The 23,208-nt window shown below is 46.9% G+C and overlaps 1 protein-coding gene across 7 annotated transcripts in view; it reads left to right on the forward strand.

Moving 5' to 3' along the window:
- Positions 1–23,208, forward strand: part of DYNC1I2 (dynein cytoplasmic 1 intermediate chain 2) — a 1,097,199-nt gene that overhangs the window by 254,549 nt on the left and 819,442 nt on the right. For 4 of the 7 annotated variants that reach the window (XM_069616204.1, XM_069616201.1, XM_069616205.1 and 1 more), the window contains one exon: positions 6,183–6,273. In XM_069616204.1, coding sequence (XP_069472305.1) covers positions 6,183–6,273 — 91 coding nt within the window. Of the gene's footprint in view, positions 1–6,131; positions 6,274–23,208 lie in introns of all 7 variants that reach the window. The other 3 variants (XM_069616199.1, XM_069616203.1, XM_069616200.1) reach the window with 1 other exon arrangement.

Here is a 23,208-nt window from a genome sequence, read left to right on the forward strand (position 1 = left end):
TTAAGTCTCCACAGCAAATAATTGTTAGATTGCTGTGTTTTAAAATTGCGTTATCCATTAGAGAGCAAACGGCATCTATGAGTACCTTCGTACTAATATTAGCCGCATTCCAATAACAGTTTATGATTAAAAGCGACGTTTTTTTTTTAATCAGCATTGTCGCATAATGCGTGCATGATTGTACCTTGAACAAAAGGGTTTGGATTAAATGCTTCTGGTGTTGACCATTTTTGTGACAAGCGAACCATAGTTAAAAGTCCTGCGCTTGGGCGCCCATGAGCATTTTTGATGGCTGGATTGATTAAGGTAGTAAAGCCATCTCTCAGGGGGGCCTCGGACAACCATGTCTTTTGTAAGCAGATGGCAAACACCTTTTCGAGTGGAAATTCAAAGTCATTAAATAGATGGCTAAACCCTCGAGTATTCCAAGAGAGGATTGAGTAAGGAGCCTCCACTACTGACCATCATGGCTAAACTTGAGCCTGTACTCTCGAATGGATCACATGGTTCCTCTTTTGGTGCTTTATGTGACCGTGGGTACCTACTGTAGTTAGGAGCTTTCGAAAATTTGCAACGTCTTCAACTTTTTTAGCAAGCAGTTGCTTGTCAAACTTCTTAGCGGAATTATTTACGTGTTTATTCTCAGGTTCACTTGAAATTTCAAAGCCAAGCATCAGGAGGTCGTCTGCAGCTTTCAATAGAGTTTTACGGACTCCACTTGAAGCGATGTGTAGCAGGACGGAATCAGAGCATTGCTCTGTTACATATTCAACAATTTGGATGTCCTCTGTGACAATCAGCCGCAGAGGAGGAATGTGTTTGAACAACCTTAACACATTTGTCCGGTTCAAGTTTAACTCATTGTCATCGCCCAGAATGTTTTGTAATCTCAATTTATGGTTGCTTTTTGATGTTTGCTGAGAACTTCTTTCAGGGCCCTTGAGATTAGAAGTGAGCTGCAATTTGCGCTGATTTAACGTTAGTTTTGGGTTGAGACTTAAACTCTCCAGGGCGGCAACGACAGGTCACCATCTGTCGCACTCCGCCTTGAAGAGATTTCCGCTTCTCGCGGCTTGGATATGACATTTTTAGCCGAAAAGGACATATGGCGTGGAGGCCGAGGCAAGGACAAGCCTGCCTCGCCGCATAGTTGAGACAATTCGTCGTCGCCTGAAATAGAGTAAGTTGATAAATCACATAAGTCCGTCGGAGAAGATTTAACTGACACGGCGGAAGAGCTATCTTCTGATATTATACGCCGCCGCTTCACTCCAAGTTTCAAGGATGAAGGTTGGCCAATGCCTTGTGTCTGCACATTTCCAGTACAAGGTTTCATGTTACGCTTAAATAGGCCTAGTCTTGGAGGAGTGGATAAGTTCCTGATGAAGCTTTTGGTGGATAAATGTATGGCTTGCTTTGGATGTGGACATAATGTCGTAGTTTTTCCCTTTCTCAAAGGGGCTGTGGATTTTGCACTCTTCATCTCAGCTTTCCTTTTTGGCACCGCACCCAGGTCACCTGTTTTGGCTGGACCTGAGAAAATGCCAAATGATGAAAATGGGTTTTTAAGAGGGGCGGATTGGAGCACTGAAGGCTTTGAGGAGCCAGTGTCCTTTGGAGGGCCTGCGTCGGTAGCTACCGATGACTCAATTTCTGGTAAAGGTTGAAATGCATCAGATGAAGGTTGTGGGATTACCTTTGTAGAGTCATCTGTGCTTGAGGTTGCAGTCCGTGCAGTGGATGTCGAAATATTTGCTGCATCTTTCGGGTCAGAGTTTTGTGAACTTACATCCAAAGAAGGAGGCATCAAATGAGTATTCCTAGCCAATGAACAAGTGTGCATACTCACAGTAGCATTTCCGATTATATTAGGTGATAATAATCTGTTGGCTAAGTGTGCAGTTGCATCCATAAGATCTGTGCACCAGGTTTCATTCCTCCTTTGATTAGTTAAGAGGACATCGCTAATATGCGAATGCCAGCGTACACATGAGCCTTCTTCAGATTGCATTTGTTGTTTTGAAAATCTAATGAAGTTATCAATTGTTTCAAGTTTTGACGTAAGGTTCAATAGCATCGCTCCTTGATCGCGAATGGTTTCATTTAAAGACTCGTACAGTTTTACCAAGGGAATCATTGCTTGCGAGGAAGCCGCAAGCACGTTGTTATGAATTTGAATTGCAGCGGCAACTGATAGACTGGACCTAGAGCTTGGAGTTTTGCAGGATTCATTGGCAGAGCTTGATTCATGTGTTGAGTCCTTGTTTGGAGTGTAAAGTGCAGGCAAGGACACTGGAGTCAAACTAGCACTCACTCTTTTTTTGCTCAAGTTCCCAACTGAACAGTTGCCCGCCTGTTGCGGTATTTGGGAATTCTTTTGTTGTCCATTCTGAGGAGAAAACTGCATCGACAGCCGTGCCGGAACTGAGAGTGAGCTAATGTCAGGATCTAAAGGCTGACCGCTCAAGTTCAGTGATGGATTTCGCAATGTTAGACTGGGTATGTCTTTCATCAAAGGAGCTTGCAGAGATGCATCGGACCTGTTTGTAGGAAAGATTTTTGCTGGCACTTTAGGAGTATGACTTTTATGAGGGGCATTAGTTCTCTCCGGGCACTCATGTTGAGATGTGCATACAGAACCAGAACCAGAACTAGCAGTATGTAAGTCTGCAATATGTAAGTCTGCTCGAATAGGGTTTGATGAATTGATTGTGCCACAACGTGGGTCTAGCTGTTGCATCCTAAGAATATTAGAGACGGAGGCTTGCGAGAGCATTCTCGACTCTTGGGTTGAGTCGTCTTTTTCTCTTGGACCTTCAGATTGGAAAGCAGAATTTATTGGACAAAGCATAATGGATGATAAAGCCTCTGTATTTCCTACATGTTTTGACGGAAGTGTGACTTGGTTCAAATTGACAACTTGAGAAGAGGCAAGAGAAGGAATATTAGATGGTTGTTCCTGGTCCAAAGTATCTGCACACATAATTTCCGCATCCGTTAAGTCGAAAGGAAAAAAGGAAATGTCGGTAGCAGTTTGCATAGAGGAGGATGTCTCTTCTGGCCCTTCCACCACAGACGGCGCTGGATTTAAATTTGAAAGAGAAAGTAGCGCTATTGGGCGTAATACCTTTTCTTGAGTTGAGTCACTGTGCATATTAATCAATGGCCTGTCAATAGTTGAGGGAATTGAATCACAGGAGGCAGGGTCAAGGTCAAGGTTTGCTGCCAGATGAACTTGAGCGGTTGTGTTGTAAGAAACAACAGGTGCATTTGAATCAACCACTTGCTTGCTTACCTTTACACCATTCTTGATTTTTTTCTGGAATGGCAGTCCATGGATTTAGCATTCGTCGCTGTTGTAATGTTTTATGTCTAGTCTGGGGGCCACGAGCTGGAGTAGGGGCCGCTACCTTTGGGGAGTCGACCATGTCCCAGCGGCGTACCAGCGTACCAGCAAACAGCCAAACAGCCGCTGGGAAAGCACACGCCCTTCACACACAAGGGCTTAACACCGCGAGGGCGCTTGGGTCTTGTTTATGTAGGTGCCTTCCTGAAGGGGGCGGGGCTTAGGTCCGCGCCACACGCCACACGCCGTCTTGCTCCACGGCAACCAGGAAGGCAAAGAGTCAAGAAACAGGAATGACTGATTCTCAGTCAGGCAAACGCCAAACAGCCGCTGAGAAAGCACTCGCCCTTCACACACGAGGGCTTAACGCCGCGAGGGCGCTTGGGTCTTGTTTATGTAGGTGCCTTCCTGAAGGGGGCGGGGCTTAGGTCCGCGCCACATGCCACACGCCACACGCCATCTTGCTCCACGGCAACCAGGAAGGCAAAGAGTCAAGAAACAGGAATGACTGATTCTCAGTCAGGCAAACGCCAAACAGCCGCTGAGAAAGCACTCGCCCTTCACACACGAGGGCTTAACCGTATGAAATGTATATCACATTATAGTGATATTGTAACCTTATTTTTAGTAGTGTAATTAGGAACAATGCTATGTGATGCAACTTAATGTTTTGTCAAGGAGTAAAAGGTGGAGTTCCATCGCTTCCCGTGATATCACTTCAGGGTGGGGTCAAATTACATCACTTCCTGTGTTGTCATCAGAGGTCATGTCACTTCCACCACCCCCGGCATTTTGGTGAAATTATGTCCCTGGCGAGGAGGCGTGTTGTTAATGAGAAGTTTTGTTTCCAGGCATTTTTGGAGCATTGTAAGTTAGTATATAATGGAAAATAAAATTCGATAACCGGCGGATGTTTTGTTTGTGGGTGAAATGTTAAGGATTCAAAATAATGCTACATCACCACGGCAAATCCGACCATCTCTTAAAAATTAGCGTGCACGCACAAACACGCTCTCGTTCTTTCTCTCCTTCTCTCAACGAAAGCACGTCATTTTTAGGATAAACTCTTCTGTACTACTGGAATTATTGCAACCGAGTGTTCATTTGATACAGAAGCCGTAATGTTGCAGTACATGTGGTTTGACCGCTAGATGGCAGTATGAGCCTAGCAAAAGCGGCCTCATTAAAATTAAAAAGTATTACAAGATGTTTTTTAAATCCTGGTGGAAGGCGCACGCACCATTTTGGAGGTGCCATTCTCGATTTAAAGTGTCCTAAGAAAAGCAGGGAGTCTTCATTAAACCCTTTAAAACAGGCACTGGTTTTTTTCCTCGTGCTATTTGACAGACACACGTATACTAATCTTTGCGGCTAAATGACTACTGTTGTATGATTCTGGCGGGTGGAGGGAGAGCTCAGGTTGGCAGACCTGCTTCTACAGACTCTAAACTGCTTTACTGTATTGCATCTCCAATAACTATTCGTCTGTCATGCTTACCGCAAGGTTAACTTCCATATATGTTTCGTTATGAGCTGGGTTTATTGGATGTAACTTTTTCCTGCAGTTAAAGTGTAGCTAGGTTATCCAAAACACTACTTAAGTCCAAAACGGAATGAGAGCAATGGGAAAGGTGTAAGGTGTCAATTACTTTATGTTGGAGCTTATCATGCCTAATCAGTGATGTTTCTATGTTCAACTGGTGGACTCGCGAACAATGGGGAAAACGTTTACATTTACCGTTTTTACTATTGTATTTTTATTGCATGCTGTCATTCTTGTTATTTCTAAGTTGCCAAAAGCACCCCGCTTTTTATGCATCATTTCTCAGACCCGTTCCTTTTGCAATCATTCACATTTTTTCATATCAGAAGGCGTTTCTTAAAACGGTTAAAACAATGTATTGTGTTTCCGATTACTTTACCAAATTTGACAAAAACGTTCAAAAATAATACTAAAAAAAAATCTGTGAAAACTCGACCGATTGGACGAAAAAGGGGTTGGTTGTAAAGTGCATTTATCTCAATAACACACGAAAAAGTGAAATATTTGCATAGACGTAATGCTCTAAATTGATTTTTTTAGGACTTTCTGTCTAAATCAGATGTATGCATTCTTTGAAGTGACCCATTGTATAAGGCTTCTTGGCTTACGTCCATTGAAGCATCCCTTGAATCTCCATCCGTAAGGGTCATTATTGTAAGGGCTGCAGGTGGTTTTAGCAGTGGACATGCCTTTTTTAAACGTACGTCCCTGTCTTACTCTATTGCTGTCATCTACCATTTGCCACCTGCTTTTGAAAGTCAATCTTGTGAGAGGAAATTCCCAGGGTTGGCCGTAACCGCAATACAATCGCTTAGATTAGATGTTTTCATCCCCACATAAAGTGACTGCTAGATTGGGTTTTCAGTAGTCGTTCCCTTTTTCAGCTACAATGCATCACCCTCTCCCCATCCTTCCCTGTAGAGTTTCCTAGACTTTTTAAATCCTAGGACTCGCAGTGATTCTACTTGCCAACCTTTTGTAGGGCTGTGTTAAAATTCCGAGACCAAACATTATCATGTCATAGTTTTCATCTGTTTTTCTTTGTGAAACCCTAATGCATTATATACCACAAACCGATTTGCATGGGAAGCATGCCATTTGTTAACTTTGTCTTCTCCCCCTTTTTTCTATTATTCATTTTCATCCATGTATTTTTTGTTCTTCCATCATTTTATATTGTTTTGACTGTTATTATTATTTCAAATACCTCATGTTAAATTGATTTGGAAACCTCATGAGCAGTGCAACCTCTGCGAGTAGTAACAGCGGATACCTGTCTGTTTCACTATTTAGTCCCTCCGCCTACGTCTCCATCTTCCAAATCTGTGAGCACGCCAAGTGAGGCAGGAAGCCAAGACTCTGGTGATGGCACTGTGGGAACAAGGTATGGTCTTTATTCTGAACGGTTAAAGAAGACTGCCAATGTTATTGATTTAAAGGCACAATTAGTTTGCTCCTGTTTTAGATGTGTCAATGTTTGAACAGCTACAAATCGTAAGCGTTTGTTTTACGAAAAGAAAGTTCCATACACTGAATAGCTTGATATGGAAAAGGAACTGTATCCATTCTTAACTCTTCATGTTCACTCTTTCAGGGCTTCCTCCAGTTCTGTGACTTCCTGGGAAATCGTAGAAGAATAGGGTCGTTTTTAAAATCGCAAATGAAGCTCCCTAAACTGTGCACATTGTTTTTTTGTATATTGTTAGCAATTTTTTGCATGCATGGCCACCCTGAAAGTTTATTCTGGGCAAGTTTGTTTTTATACAGCTCTTGTTCTATTTTTATTGTACTGCATTCGTCCTTAACTACCACTGGTCTAAAACATTCAATTTTTTCTTCTCATTGTGTGGTCAGTTTTTAAAGACAAGGATATAAATTGTGCCAGCTACAAAAAACGTTTCTGACATGTACTCCTACCTCCAGTCCCCTTTGCTCCGTACTGAATGGACGTCCCTTGCTAGGGACGGGAACAGAACCTTTTTCACCAGAAAACATTTCCCCTTCTAATCTAGTTGTGCGTGGCGGCTCGGCCCCAGGAGCATGTTCCTAACGCCAGCCACTGGCGCCACACCTCAGTCCTATTTTCCACATCTACGGGAGCAGACATACCTCACCACCGCTGTGGGTGAGGCCTGTGGGATTCTTGTTATTCCACACATGCAAAGTCTTTCCCAGGGATGTTTGTCTCCATAATTTTAATTTAATTTTTTTTCTATACAAATCTTCTCTAGGATTTTATTTTACAACGTCCATTGGTGCCTCACCCATCCCCGGTGCATGTCGTCTGCAACTGGTTTAAGTTGGTGCCCGGCCTGCGAGGGATCTTTCCCTACGTCTGATCCGCACGCATTCTGCCTCCGGTGCCTAGGCAAAGACCACGGCTGGAAAGGTTGTTCAGCATGCAATGCCCTTACACCCCGGGCTCTGAAGAACTGGCTTGCGAGGTGTGGGGAGCTCTTTGTCAGATCCCCACCAAACCACATAAAGGAGTACGTAAGAAGAAAGACAAAAAATGTGAATTTCTTGTTCTCAAAAGCACCCCGCAACGGTGACTCCTTCCCTGTGAAGCGATCTAGTGGGTGGGGCCTATTAGGCTCTGTTACCAGCAAGGGTACGGAGGCTCAGATAGCTCACGGCCGAGGGGGTCCATGGATCCTCCCTGTCCCACAGCGGAGGGGCTACGTGGCTCTAATCCTGGACCAGTTCTGAGAGGCTTTGCACTAGTACCGCACCTATGCCTGAGGGAGGGCACTAAACACAGTGATAAAGGCACTCCCAGCACTATGTCCGAGGCCGCTCAGCCTACCAGGTTGGCACGTGAGGTGCAGGGCAGGTCCGCGCCTACGTTTTCAGGCAAACAGATTGAGGTCAAAGCCAGTACCTCCACAGACTCACAAGCTGTGCGTGGAGCGGTCCCCGACAAAGTGGCAGCGCAGGCAGACAAAATAGCGGTGCTGTCAGAAGGGCACCATCCTACCTACCCAACCCCATCGGGCCAGGTGCCCTACGCCCAGGGCTGGAGCAGTGCAGGGAGGGACTCAACTGTTCACGTCGGTCCCTACCTCCAGCCGTACCAGTACAGGAGCGTGCCACAAAAAAAATTATGAAATCGCCACAAATGGGGAACATCCTCAAGGGAATCATTCAAGACATGATCCCGCCAGTGCTCCCACAGCCTCCAGCTCCAGTAAAGCCACCGGCTCCAGTACAGTCAGTCTAAAAGCGCCGTTGTGACCTTGCCACAGCCCACAGAAGCCCCAGCTCAGCCTAGCTGCACGACCCTGTCTCTGCCTCCTGCTGTCCCCCAGCCCATGGCTCCCCTAAATACGCTGCCTGCAGACACTACAGACCCGCAGGACACAGCGGACCAGGCAGACACTGATGAAGATGAGGAACCAGACACCTCTTCCTCCGCAAGAGCATTCCACGACTGACTGGCCGGTCTGGCAGAAAAAATGGGCATTCCTCAGCCACAGAAGGAGCATCCAGAAGCGGGGGGTCCTAGTGATAGTGTCGACTATACGCTCATCTACCAGATCAGGTATCCCACTCCAAAAGGATGTGGAGACCCTGGCGACAAAGGGCTGGACAAAACCCCATTCTATGCAACTAACAAACAAGCGGCTGGATGCAAAATACAGGCAGGCAGAGGTCAATTCCCTCCTCCTTTCGGTGCACCGGTACACCGTCAAGGTATGCAAAACCTCAGACATCCACAACATCTGCGAGCACTTCGGTCCTCCTAGGCAAGGAGGAAAAGGTCCTGGAGGATTAAAAGGTGTACTTCAATGCCATTCTACACCTACGGCAAGCCAATGCAGACGTCATGCTAGCTGCCGCAAATCAGGGACTATGGGGGGAGACTGCTAAATTCCTACCGGACCTGCCGGTTCACAGACAGGCTAGTTTCAAGGCTGGTGTTGCAGAGGCCAAAATGGTGGCACAAGTCTTAATGGAGTCAGCAGTGGCTCGTATTGATATGGCCGGTGGGGCCATCTGTGTGGCTTCAGATATGAGGCGGATGGCATGGCTTAAGACCACCAGGTTCAATCCAGACATGCAAGACCACGTCCTCTACCTCCCTTTTGAAGGAGAGGACTTGTTCCACGCTTCCACAAATGAAGAGTTGGACAAGAAAAACAGCTCGGAGACAGCCAAATCACTGGCTATACTTGCATAGCAGGAATCTAGGCGCTTTGGACAGGGACAATCGCGGTCAGGCGTGGGTTGTACCTTTGGCGGGTTTAGAGGTTTCCAAGACTGTCACACTAGACAGCCCAACGGGTCCCCAGCCAACACCAGGCACCAACAGCAGAAAAAGATACATACCAGCCTCAGAGGGAAAGAGGCAATGATGGGGTCATCAAGATCCACCGTCCTCCGGTGTGTTGCAGGCATGCTCTCCACGTTCAGTCGTGGTGGACACGGATCTTTGGATATTCTCAGTGTTATCTCCGGATTTCCACCTTCCCATACCACAATCCCCCCCCCTTTCTTCTCTCCCTTAGATCGGGACGCCATCCCTCCTTGTGGAGATCCGCTCGCTTGTAAGGACCGAGGCACTGGAGGTAGTCCCACCCTCTCAGAGAGGCTTCCGGTTTTACTCTTGTATCTTCGCAGTACAGAAGAAAAACCAGGCAGGCCTGCGAGTGGTCCTAGATCTGTCCTTCTTGAACCTTTACTTACCCCTCCAATAGCAGAGTCTGTGTGGGGGAGACTGGACGTACTCCCTGGATCTGAAGGATGCAAACCTACACGCCCCACTGCTCCTTCCTACAGTTTCGGGTCGCACTTCCAATACAGGGTCCTTCCGTTTGGGCTCCGTTCAGCCCCAAGGGTGTTTAGAAGATTGATGAACTCTGTGGCGGCGCTCCTCAGGTCAGAGAGCCACCATGTGTACCCATACTTCGACGACTGGGTGGTTCATGCGGAATCACCAGTGGAGTTCGGGAATACAGCAACCAGGCAAATGCATACTTTCTACGAAGTGGGGTTCTCCATCAACCTCGAGTAGTCGCAGCTCTAGCACACTTCCTGGGTCTCAAATGGGATACAAAAGCACAGATGATATTCCCCACTGTAGGGAAGGTCGCAGCGATCAAAGTGGCAATGGGGCATTTCCTTAGCAGGTCGGTAACTTCTGCATGGTCAGACCAGCACCTGCAAAGGATTATAACATGGGGGTTGTCCTCCCCTCTATGACATCAACAGCACACTCACCCAGACTTTCCACGGGCTTTCTTTTGTGCTGTGTCCCTAAATCCCTAACATCGGATCTAGACGTAGACCGAATATAAGGTCAGACTCCAGCCGGGCACAGGAGACACAGATTCATCTGTCTCCTCACTCTACATTCTCACAGTGTGTTCTTTATCCCCAATGACATGGGATACTTTGATTTCCAAGATGTTGGTCATATGTAAAAATGTTTAACTCCCATCTATTGTCACTAAGTACAGTTTCCTTTTGATACAGTGAAACGTGCAACTATGTATGTTATTACATGAATGGATATCATGGACTGTTATGAAAAACAACTTATTTTTCCTGCACCAAAAAACCCTTTTTTTAAAAAAAGCTAATACTAGCAAGCTAAATGAAAAATTAAAATTCATTTTGTATATTTCGTTTGAGTCATATGTGTAGCACCAGCAAGCATGTTGCATTTCTTAATGGTTGCCCAGAATGATATGTGTTTCCATTTAAGGTCTAAATAACCAGTGTACACTGAATTATTCCCGTACACCTTTCAGATTCATAGAGGGGAGGACAACCCCCATGTTATAGCTTCTCTAGCCCTCCAGTCCTTCCCACTCCAGCGTAGCCTCTTTTTGTTTAACCCTGCTAGGGATTATGGCATACTGCCTCCTGGCAGTGCCTCACACCAGGCACAAAATTAGGAGGTTGCAGTTGCACTTTTTAGCCTCGTGGAGCCAGGAATCTGTTGCTCAGGCAGCATTCATCGCTATCCCAACGCATCTACAGCATGACCTGCTATGGTGGAGGATGGACACTAATCTTATGACTTGAAAACCATTCAGACAGCCCCGGACGGCATACACCATTACGACGGATTCTTCCCTTGATGGGTGGGGAGCCACTCTGGGCCACCACAGTGTTCCATGGTCTCTATTAGAGAGAGGACAAGGGCAATCGCATCAATTGGCTCGAAATGATGACCATATGGCTGGCTCTAAAAGCTTTCTTTCTGGTTATCAGCAACAGCCCAGTCTGCATTCAGACGGACAGGCCTACCTGCTGTACTACCTCAGCAAACGGGGCCAGCAGGTCACCGCCCCTGTGCAGGATCACCATTGAAATAGATCAGAGAGGCACATCAACTACACCTCATTTTGATAGCGCCACAGTGGCCTGCCAGACCATGATTTTCAGAACTCTTGCGACTGTCGAATCGACCACTAGTTCCCCTCCCAGTGGGGGCAGATCTAATCTTATCTCGGCAAGGGGTGCAGTAGTGGACCCCTCTCTGGAGAAATTAGCCCGAGCAGCCTGTTTCCTGAGCACATAACGCTGCAGCACCTCCACTTGTTGACAGACAACCTGGAGATCATCCAGAAGGCAAGACGTACTTACACTTGGTACCAATACACCAGCAAATGGATCAGGTTCTGCCTCTGGACCAAAGAAAGGGGTGTAGATCCATTGTTGTGCACCCTCGATCAGGTTCTGTCCTTCTGAGCACACTTGGCACAGTCGGCATTCAGGTTGACACATGCTGGACCTACCTGATGGCCATGGGGCATACAGAAATTCTGGTGATAACATTTTCTCCTCTTCCAACTCTGTGGTCAAAAGGCATCTGGCGGGTTTTACCCACCTGTCAGATGCTCTCACCCGGCCTGGGACCTCAACGTGGTTCTGTGCACCCTGGCGCATAACCCATTTGAGCCCATGGCATTGGTAGGCATCACACTGGTCACAATCAAGGCTGTGCTCCTGGTGTGCCCTACCTCGGCGCGCAGGATCAGCAAAATTCGGGCCCTTGTGTCATCAGAACCATATAATACTTTCCATCGGGACAAGGTCGTGCTCCAGATACACCCTTTGTTTCTCCCAAAGGTGGTGTCACTGTTTCACCTCAACGAAGAAAGTGTCCTTCCAACTCTCTTTCCGAATCTGGAGAAGAGGCAGAAAAGCTGTTACTGCCTCGACGTCGCGAGAGCTCTAAAAATCTATCTGGACAGGGCAAAGGGCTTCTGCAAGTCGGAGGCCTTGTTTGTGAATTTTGGTGGTTCAAAACCAGGCTGCCAGGCTTCAAATGCATCGATAGCTAGGTGGATGGTAACAGCCTTCCAAGAAGCCTACAAGGGGTCAGCACGTGAAGATCCCGTAACATGCACACTCATGCGGTCAGATCCAAGACAACAGCAGTAGCCTTCCAAAGGCATGTGCCATGGCAAAAAATCAGCAGGGCTGCCACTTGGGCTACCCCCCCTAAGCTTTCTGCAAGCATTATTGCTTAGACGCCAGTGCTAGATCAGACACATCCTTCAGGCAAGCAGTCCTGAAGCACTTTCTTAGGGATTGCAACGTTTCGGCCTCCCCGGGGCTTCAATCATTGGTTAATACAGTATGGAGGAGAGGGGACGGGATGTAGGAATTATTACAAGTTACTCACCGTAGTGACCAAAGTACTCCTAGTCCATAGTCCCCTTTCCTCCATATATACCACCATCCTCCCCCCTTAATAAGCAACATTGTTAGGCAAGTGTAATATAGCTGATGCGTCAAAGGGGACTGAGGTGTGGTGCCGCAGGGCGGAGTTAAGGGAGAGCATGCTCCCGGAACCGCGCCCCATCGCACAACCAGATTTAAAGGGAAAAGACGTTTTTTCTGGTGAAAAAGGTTCCATTCCCGTCCCTAGCGAGGGACACCCGTACAGTTTGGAGGACTACAGCGAGTAACTTGACTTGTAATTGTTCCTCTAGTAAGCCAATTCCTTTACATGAGTTGGTACGCAAATTAAAGATCAGAACATTTGTTGTTATCAAGGCCTGCAATATGTTATGATTCCGCGTACACTTTAGGGTGTTAAACTTTCTTACCCAGGAAAGAAAGGAAAACATCAAGGGGAAGGAAAGAAGTGTCAAGGAAAGGATCGGGAAACTGTCCATGAAATGTAGCGCACATCAGGAATATAATTAGGGGCAAGGAACAGGGGTTAAGAACATGTTAAATTATGAGAAACCAGTACATTTAACGTGACAGTGTTTAAAGACTTATAGTAAAAGTAACAGAGGCATGTAGTAAGGGTAAAGACTGCAGTAGTTTTTAGATAGTAATACACAAATCCAAAAAGACACACACAATTCTGGAATCAGTTAGGGCATACTGCGTGTCTAGATGAAATCTTTAATCATCCGTTCCAGGAAATGTATAGTGGCAAACATGTCCTACGAAAGCAAACCACAAAATCCAGGGAGGACCACAAATTGAACACAAAAGGGGCAGCAGCTCAATCATGGCCAAACCTCGGCCTAAATATTCAGTAGCATAGCATTCTCGCAAAATCCTCCAACAATGCATGCAAGTAAAACGACACAATTCCACCAAACCTGATGAATTTACAGGCTATTAGAAGAATACGTTCACTCATGGGCTGTCCTAAGCTAGCCCTCCAATCACAGAAAAGGCAGGCACTCTAAGGTTTTGGCAGCCAGACAATGAGAGTGGCTCTGAAAACCACTGAACACTCGGGTTCACTCAAACTGTTTGTACATTGGCCTGTTTAACTAAAGGGACCATTCTAATCCAATCCAATATGGACAGTCCGTAGCTCGGCTCCGAAGTAGCCCAGGTTTGCATCACAGCCATTTTAAACCTGCCTTGCGGTTTCTCCAAACAAAGGGTTGGCTCAAAACAAAATTACAGGTAGTAGGACTAAGAAAATAGTCTATGCGCTTATAAAGCACCCTTGCCATAGGAGAAATAAGGACTACCAACGGACAGCATGTTCAAAGGCCTACAATGCCTAGGGGACTTCATAAGTAAAGTTAACAATCCGAAAACCTAAGGGGGGGGGGCAAGTTTAGGGGTGCCATGAAATAGCACAGTAGAGCGTCCAAAAATATAATTTGGCCATAACACAGGCCCAGAGGGGCAAGGAATAACTGATGGTAATTGCTACCATTGCCTCTCACTGGAAATTGGCAGGTTGCAAAACCGAGCTTTCTTGGTAGCAACGAGTCACCCCACTTTTTGGCAAAAAAAAACAACCCTGGGCATGCCATAAAGTAATAACAGAATGCCGGAAGAGGGGAGATGGGAATCTCAATCTGCTGTGCTCCTGAGCTGTCTTTTTATGCTCCTCATCCCCGACTTGGAATTTGAACAGGTGGATTTCACAGATAACTGTCATATATCTGATTGCATATAACCTTTTCTGCAGAAAGTGACTTAAGTAACATAATTTCTGAGGCTTGTGGAATCTGTTTAGATCACATGCTGTGCATAGGCCGACATCTAGGAGTATTAGTTTGTTTTTCGAAACCCAAAAAGGGGCGTCGAACTAGGGCGTGCCAGTAATACTATCCCTAGTGTGATGTCCACTGTACCTATGATCCCTCATGCGTGTAGGACCCTCAGATTGTTTTTTTCCGCCATACTTGTCGGAAGCAAATCGCGGAGTTCCCTTGGCTTTAGCCATTTATCAATATTGTTACAAAATGTCCCTGTTTCTCCCACCCTATGCCGAAGATCGACGTTGGTTAATCGAGATTGAGGAAATCGGCCGTCGAGACTACACGACGGACTTTGGGCCTCAGAAGGCCTCGGCCCGGGCCTGTGCAAAAAGGGAGAGTGGGGGCTGGTCATTCACTCATTTCCTACATATACCCGCCCGCTGCCAATTAGTAACTTATGCAGAGTACTCCCTTTTAAATTCTGCCCGAAGTGTAACAGGAAGTTTCCCTGGGTAGACTATCGCAATACGTGTACCTGGGTTTCCCACAGGACCATCCCGAGGCTACCTGTAGAGCTTGTAAGCTCTTCAAGCCCAAAACACTCAAGACCGCTCGATGAAGCACTGGGCCCACTACGCCAGGCAGCTAGAGGCCATGAACGCCGTGGGATCCTTCAGCGATGGCAGCAATGCCGCTTTATCAGACGGCGAGGGCACAGGGGTGACTTCAGACACACACAAAAGCAAGCCCCCGGCCTCGGAGGACTGACCCGCGGTTCAGTTATGGGGACAACACCCAGCGGCAAGAGCGCAACACACACCACTTCCACCAAGCACATTAGCCCCAGCCGAGATTTGTCACGTATGTCGAGCGATCAGCAACAGAAGGCATTGAGAGAGCAGTCCACTGATTCCTTGTCCTTTAGGCGTTCCCGGTCACGTTTGCCTCACGACAAATAACCGTCCACAGTTGGGAAAGGTTCCACATTACCAAAGGTCTTTGAGGCCCGCTCGTCAGAAGACGAATCCGACCTCTTCCCCCAAGTAGCACGTTCGACGTCTACTTCCGAGACTCAACGCCCCTCTACCAAAACTTCCGAATCTCGTACCACCTCCGAGCCTAGACACGATGTGTCGAAAGCCACCTCGGAAACTTGACGCCAGGCATCGAAGCACTCAGAAAACCCTAAAGGTTCAGGAAAACATTCCTCTAGTCATGGGGAGGGCGGAAAACATTAAAAAACCTCAAAACACCAGGTTCAAAAGGAAAAACAAAAAGACCCTAAATCTTTAGAAAAATCCAAAATCCCTGACCCTGTCACCAAGGGAATGATTGTTCCTCCCACTGCTCAGGATATGGGCATGGAGGAAGAGGAAGAGAATCTTGTAGTCATTCCTAGTTCAAAAAAATTGAGTTCTGACGACATTGATAGGGTAATGAGAAGAATGTAATTTATGGCAGACTTCTATGAGAAAGACCCTAATTACTTCCAGAGCTATTCCAGCACTCCAGCCCCTTCGGGGTCCAAGTCCTCTAAACCCCCTACTAAAAGGCTCCGCTCTGAGGCTCCAGCGCAGGGTTCATTTTCGGACCGTTTGCTAATTGAACTTTACCATCCAGAGTCCTATAGCGAGGAAACAGAAACACATATGGTGGAAGACCAGACAGGGGTTTCTAACTATGGGGACGATGAGGACCAGGAGGAGGAGGAGGAGGAGGAGGAGGAGGAGGAGGAGGAAGATGAGGCGGAGGCCTACCATCTAGACTCTCCTATTCCGAAAGACCCCCGGTGAACGACTCACTGATTGAGAATCAGCCACTCCTCAATGAGGTACTGGCAAAAGCAGCAGCTCCTTTCCAAATAGACACACAAGGTGCCCAAGAAGATAAAGATTTTGCGGAGGAAATCTTAGGTGACAGAAGAGCCAGTTCCCAGGCTATCCCCATATTAAGATCCATCCAGCGCAGAATCGATCCCTCGCTGGTAACGCCTAATCTTAATCGTGCAGTCAATCCACAAGTGGAAAAATTATTCAGCGCCGTACCGTCTGATCCCATGTACATTAGGGGGCAATTAAAACCCGACTCCCTCGTAGTAACAACTACCAGAAAGAGGGAAGGTACACCACTTGCTTCTTCCGAAGCACCTCCCGACAAAGAGGTCAAAAGAATATACGCTCTGGGTAGGAAAGTTGCCTCCACGTCAGCCTACCAGGCCCGTATTGCTAACAGTACCACTCTGTTCGCAAGCTATAACTGCCATCAATGGGAACAAGTAGCTGCTCTAGCAGCCTCTGCACCTGAACCACTAAAGGGACAGTTAGCCCAAATTGCAGCAGACGGAAGGTCTGTGTCTGGATGCATCCTTAAGTCAAATTTTGATGCGGCAGACAATGCTGGAAGGTTGCTAGCCGAAGGCACAGTAATAAATCGCCATGCTTGGCTAAGACAGTCCGGGTTCAAGCCTGAGACCCAAGCCACGCTCATAGACATGCCAGTCGAGCCGAACATTCTATTTGGGAAAGCAGTGGAAGAGACACTAAAGACGGCTAAGGAAAAATACGAGACCTTAAAATCTCTCAGCCAATTGACAAATAAGCCTTCAGGTCAGAGGGGAAATAATATTTGTCGCTTTCGCGGCCAAAGCTCCCAGAGGGGTTCCAACTACTATCAAAATCAAGGAACCCCATGGGGCAGAAATCAGTCCCAGGCCACACAGGTTTTCACCAGAGGTCAGCGCAGGGGCTGCGCTAGGGGTAGAGGCAGCCCCGCCAGAGGTGGTACGCCACCCAGTAAACAGTGATGTTCCGCTCCGGGTCCCTTCCCATGCATCCCCAGTAGGGGGGCGAATTTCCACCTTCACCCAGGCTTGGGAAGGGATCACTTCGGACAGATGGGTGCTGTCCAAAGTCTCTGCAGGATACTGTATAGAGCTACTAGAACGCCCCCGCAACCATCCTCCAAGACAGAGTACACTCCTCGGAGCACCAGAAAATCCTCCTCGAGGAGATCGCCATTCTACTTGCAAAGGACGCACTAGAACTCGTCCCGGGCAACCAGGTAAACAAGGGTATTTATTCAACCTACTTCCTTGTGCCAAAAAAAGATCTAACGATGCTCCCAGTATTAGACTTGCGCCCTGCCAAGAAGTATGTCAAGCCACAAAAATTCTGCATGACTACACTCCAAGAGGTAATCCCCCTACTAAAAAAGGGGGATTACATGGCAACATTGGATATGAAAGATGCCTATTTTCATATTTCAATGTTCCCAGCGCACAGATGATTCTTGCGTTTCAAGATAGACAGCCAGCACTACCAGTTCAAGGTGTGCCCTTTGGAATAGCCTCGGCTCTAAGAGTATTCACCAAGGTACTGGCGGTGGTGGCGGCGCACCTACGCAGGGAGGCAATCCCGGTGTACCCTTCCCTGGACGACTGGCTCAATACAGGGGAAACCCCCATAATTTGCAGATTAAACATTAAAAGAACAATCGACCTCCTTTTCCAATCGGGCTTCTCAATCAATGAGAAAAAATCAAGCCTGGTGCGAGCACCTCAAAACAGTTCCTAGGAGCTGTCCTAAACACCCAAGAGGGTTTGGCCTTTCCATCAGGGGAAAGAATTCCAAGTCTATTGCTGCAAATTCCTCAGTATAAGTCCGGTTGCCAAATAAGGGTACGCAAAGCGATGTGTTTGCTAGGCATGATGGCATCTTGCATTTACCTGGTTCCCTATGCGCGCCTGCGCATGCGACCCATGCAGGAATGGTTGGCGAAACAGTGGTCTCAAGCAAGTGGTCAGTGGGACGATCTAGTGGTCGTTTCGCCAACACTAGTACAGAGTCTTCGCTGGTGGACAAGAGAGAATCTTACAAAGGGGAAACCCTTTTACGATCCAGAGATACAAGCCGTCGGCACAGCAGACGCCTCCCTGGCAGGGTGGGGAGCTCACTACCTTCAACACACAGCTCAGGGTCTCTGGTCTCACACAGTGGCTCAGAACCACATCAATCTGTTAGAACTTCTGGCAGTCTTCAGATCGCTTTTGTCAGAAGCTCCCTTCTTTCTCACCTTTTTATCCTTGTTGGCGTTCTTCTGGGATGTGGCTTTCTTTTTCACCGACCGTGACCTGTATAAGCTGGAACGCGAGTCCCTGGGTTCCAGCGTGGAAGCCGTCTGCCAAGCCGGTAGCGTTCGAATATCCAGGAACAATGTCATTTAATCCAGGAAGGCAGATAACGAAAGGGAAGGAATAGAAGGGGGGGAGGTTCCAGAAGTGAAGGAAGGTAGAATGCACGATAAGCAGAGAGCGAACTCAAACATGTCAAGTAACTTGTAGGTGTAGAGTTGAGACGCGCAGAGCTGTGCCAGTTTTCAAGGATGCTGGTGAGTGCACGCAAAGGCTAGACCGCCGCAGTTCTGTTTCCGCAGCCATTTTGGATGGGTTGCAGAGTTAATGCCGCGGTGCATCAAGGACCATGTAGTCCAGAAAGGTCGAACCCGGCCATTCATGACAGCATGCCTCCTCCTGAGCCCGGACCCACCTGGTTTGCCTGGGTGTATTCGATGAAACCTTTGTAGTAGACTGGGAGCATTCATGTTAGAAAATGGTTCCCATGCACGCTCAGTAGGGGGATAGCCTTTCCACTCCACCAAGTATTGTAGTTGGCCTTGTCTATACCTGGAATCACATATCCTGGAGACCTCAAATTCGACTTGATCATTGATGAGCACAGGATTAGGTCTAGGAACTGTCTGATTGGACTGTACATATGGCTTCAATAAGGAGGTGTGAAAGACCGGATGAATTTGTTTCCAGGAGTCTGGGAGCTGAAGTAGATATGCCACTGGGTTAATGATTTCTTTGATGGTGAAGGGTCTGTAATACTTGGGAGCCAGTTTGTTAGGCCATAGATGTCGAGGAAGGAGTCTGGAGGATAGCCAGATTTTGTCCCCTATTGAATAAGAAGGGCTAGGTCTTTGCTTAGCATCTGCATATCGTTTAACAGCTATCCTGGCCTTTTCCAAGTGTTCATTAGCATCCTTGTGGCCGTTCACCAATTTTTCAATCCAGGAATCAACTGCAGGTAACGGGGTAGGATGTGGCAAAATTGATGGTAAAACCGAAGGATGGAATCCTTGACTGCAGAAAAAAGGACTTGTCTTGATGGCCGAATGATCTGAATTGTTGTAAGCGAATTCAGCTGCTGGAATCAATAGTGGCCAATCATCCTGGACCTTGCTAGCAAAACAGCAGAGATATTGCTCAAAAGTCTGGTTGGTTCTTTCTGTGATCCCGTTGGTTTGAGGATGATATCCTGAAGGCAATGCTTGCTGAATACCTAGTATTTGACAGAGGTGTTTCCAGAACCGGGATATGTACTGGGGACCTCTGTCGGAGATGATCTTGGATGGTTATCCATGAAGTCTGAATATGTGTTCAATAAATATCCCGGAAAGTTCAAGAGGGCAATTTGAAAAGTGGTGTGAAATGTGCTGTATGGGTAAACAAGTCACTTGTAACCATTATGGTTGTATATCCCCGGGATGGTGGTAATTCCACAATAAAATCTGTAGCGATGAACTCCCAAGGACGAATTGGTAATGTAAGTTGTTGCAGAAGACCGGCAGGTTTTCTATTGTTGTGTTTCCGATTGCACACAGCACAGGATTGAATGTAGGCCTTTATGTCAGTGATCATTCTTGGCCACCAAAATTGTCTCTGTATGAGCTGAAGGGCAGTAGTGATGCCTCGATGTCCTGAATGAAAGGTATCGTGACAGAGATTCATGACTTTATTTCTCAGTCCTTGTGTAGGGATGACCAGTTGTTGATCCTTGAAGAGATAACCATCCTTAGTATTCAAGTTCCAATGATTATTCTGGGTGTTTTCCTTCCAGAGATCTGAGGAAGGAGTATGGGCATGAATGTCTTTCAGGCGACAATTGGCTTGTGCCACTAACAGTTTTTGGAAACATCTTGGGAAATGCCATGACCGCCACAGATTCGTAGTCGGGGCGTCTGGACAAGGCGTCAGCAACGATGTTATTGATTCCGGGAAGGTGGTTGATCTGAAACTGGTACTGTGCAAAAAAGAAGGCCCAACGGGCCTGGCGACTGTTTCTGCACTCCAGGGATTTTAATACTTGTAAGTTCCAATGATCTGTTCGTACTTGCACTGGATATTTAGCTCCCAGGAGTAAATGACGCCAATCAGTGAATGCTCGTCGGATGGCCAAAAACTCTTTCTCCAGGACCGAGTAATGACATTCACTTGGGGTCAAAGTAAGGGATAGATAGGCAATTGGATGTTCCATCCTGTCCTCAAATTCTTGTTTTAGGACTGCCCCAATAGCATAGTCCGAAGCATCAGTTTCCACCAGGAAGAATCGATCTATGTCGGGTTGGGCTAGGATAGGACCTTCAGTGAATTTTCTTTTTAGATGTTGGAAGGCCTTCTCTTGTTCTGTAGACCAAACAAACGATGTATCCTTCTTTAAAAGAGCCACGATGGGTTTTACAATTGCAGAAAATGTAGGAATGAATTTTCTGTAAAAGTTTGCAAGTCCCAAGAAGGATTGTATTTGCTTTACAGTGGTAGGCGCCGGCCACGAGAGTATGGAATCTATCTTGCCAGGGTCCATTCCAATTCCTTTAGGACTGAGTACAAAACCCAGGTAGTGAACGGTTTGAGTATGGAATAAACTTTTTTCAGGTTTGGCCAGGAGTTTTTCTCGTAATCGCTGTAGAACTGCCTTAACATGCTCTTCATGAATCTGAGGGTCTTTAGAATAAATCAATATGTCATCCATGTATACGATAACAAAAAGGAACAACATATCTGTCCATGAATCGTTGGAATACCGCAGGAGCGTTGGCCAGACCGAAGGGCATGACCAAATACTCGAAGTGGCCGAAGGGAGTTCTAAAGGCCATCTTCCATTCATCACCCTCCTTAATTCTAATGAGATGGTAAGTACCCCTAAGGTCGAGTTTGGTGAATAGAACAGCTCCTCGAATGGCCTCCAGAATATCTGAAATGAGTGGTAATGGCTAACGGTCCTTGAGGGTACATTGATTAAGACCACAGTAATCCAAACAAGGTCATAACTCCCTTGTGTTTTTCTTTGGAACAAAAAACAAGGACGCGCCTGCGGGAGACTTTGAAGTCCGGATGGTTCCATTTGCTATATTGGCATCCAGGTACTCACGTAGGGCCTTCTTTTCAGGCTCGGATAATATAAACATTCTCCCAAATGGAATCACAGCGGAAGAGTCCGTTTCAATGCCGCAATCCTCAGGTCTGTGTGGCGGAAGAGCTTGAACAATGTCTGTTGAAGAGACATCAGAAAATGCCTGGTAAGTTTCCAGTACTTGGATAATGTTGGACACGCTCAAGGAGGATGGTTCATGGTTCTGAGAGTTTATTAGAGGGATCCGGGATGTGTCCTGACATAAACAGTGTGACATACAAAACTCAGAGCCAAGGAACAAGGAACCTGCTGTCCAATTGATGTAAGGGTTGTGCTTCTGTAACCAGGGCATGCCGAATACCATGGGATAGTGGGCAGCCTTTATGATGTCAAACCGTATTCTTTCCTGGTGGTTTATTGACAATTGTAGTTCCCTTGATTGGTGAGTAATAGGACCTGAAGACAAAGGTCTTCCGACGATTCCCTCCACGGGTTGTATCACTTCTTTGAGCTCTCTCGGAATCCCATGAGCGGTGGCCCATTCATGATCAATAAAGATCCCCATGGTACCGCAGTCCACGAGAGCCAAGATGGGGAAGGATTCATTCTCTGTAGTTGTCAGTACAGTTTGTAGAAATACTAAGGTGTTCTGTCCAGGAGTATTCAAGGAAGGAATGGATGCGGAGCAGGCATCTCTCTCCCGATGCTGTGCTCCGTTTCGGATCGGGAGCTGGCGTTTCCCGAACGCCAGGGTGGTGCTATAGGACATTCTCTAACCAAATGTTTGTCAGAGGCACAGTACATGCAGAGGCCAGTATCGATTCTGCTGAGCCTTTCTTGTGGAGAAATTGGCCCCCTAAAGGCACTTGGTTGCATGGGTTCCGGATCAGGGGTTCGTGGAGCAACAGTCTCTTTGGTAGTTAAGTATTCAGTAGCTGTTTTTGGGGAGGTTTTCGCCTTTCTTTTCTTAGATTTCGGGATCCAGGAGAGAAAGGCTATCTCAAAGGAAAGATCCATAAGGGCCTGGAAGTTTCCTGGACGAGCCACTCTGGCTAGCTGAGCCTTAACTTCATCGTTTAAACCTCTTCTGAAGAGAGTGAAACCGGCTTCTAGCGACCAATCTGCTTCTTTGACTAGCTGCTTGAATCGAGTGACGTAAAAGAGCATGTCCTGACTCCCTTGTTTAAATTCAAGAAGTCTTTCTTGTACGCTGTAGACAAGCTCAGGTTGATCGAACATGGCTTTTAGGGCATCCACAAATCCTTCGTAGTCATCCCAAAGCTGATCTCCAAAATTAACCAAGGGAGTAGCCCATGTTAATGCATTACCTGTTAAGTGGGATGTCATGAATCCAACCTTTGCTCGTGGTGTAGAAAAATAGTAGGGTTTGAAAGTGAAGTGCACTAAGCATGAATCAAGGAAGGAACGTAGGGACCTAGAAGATCCATCATACTTATCCACAACTCCGCCAAGCGGAACGATTTCCTTGACTGCGAAATCCCGGGATAGGACCAGCTGTTTTAAGGCTGCATTTTCGGCTTTAAGATTTTGAACCTCGGTAGTTAATTCTTGCATACCTCTCATGAGGTCTTGGACTGCCGCTTCCATATCCGTTTCCGTATCAGGTTCCTGGCGTCTCAATCTGTCAGAAGCTCCCTTCTTTCTCACCTTTTTATCCTTGTTGGCGTTCTTCCGGGATGTGGC

This window comes from Ambystoma mexicanum, chromosome 9 (assembly GCF_040938575.1).
Source record: "Ambystoma mexicanum isolate Mex_15411 chromosome 9, UKY_AmexF1_1, whole genome shotgun sequence".
Lineage (NCBI taxonomy): Eukaryota > Metazoa > Chordata > Amphibia > Caudata > Ambystomatidae > Ambystoma > Ambystoma mexicanum.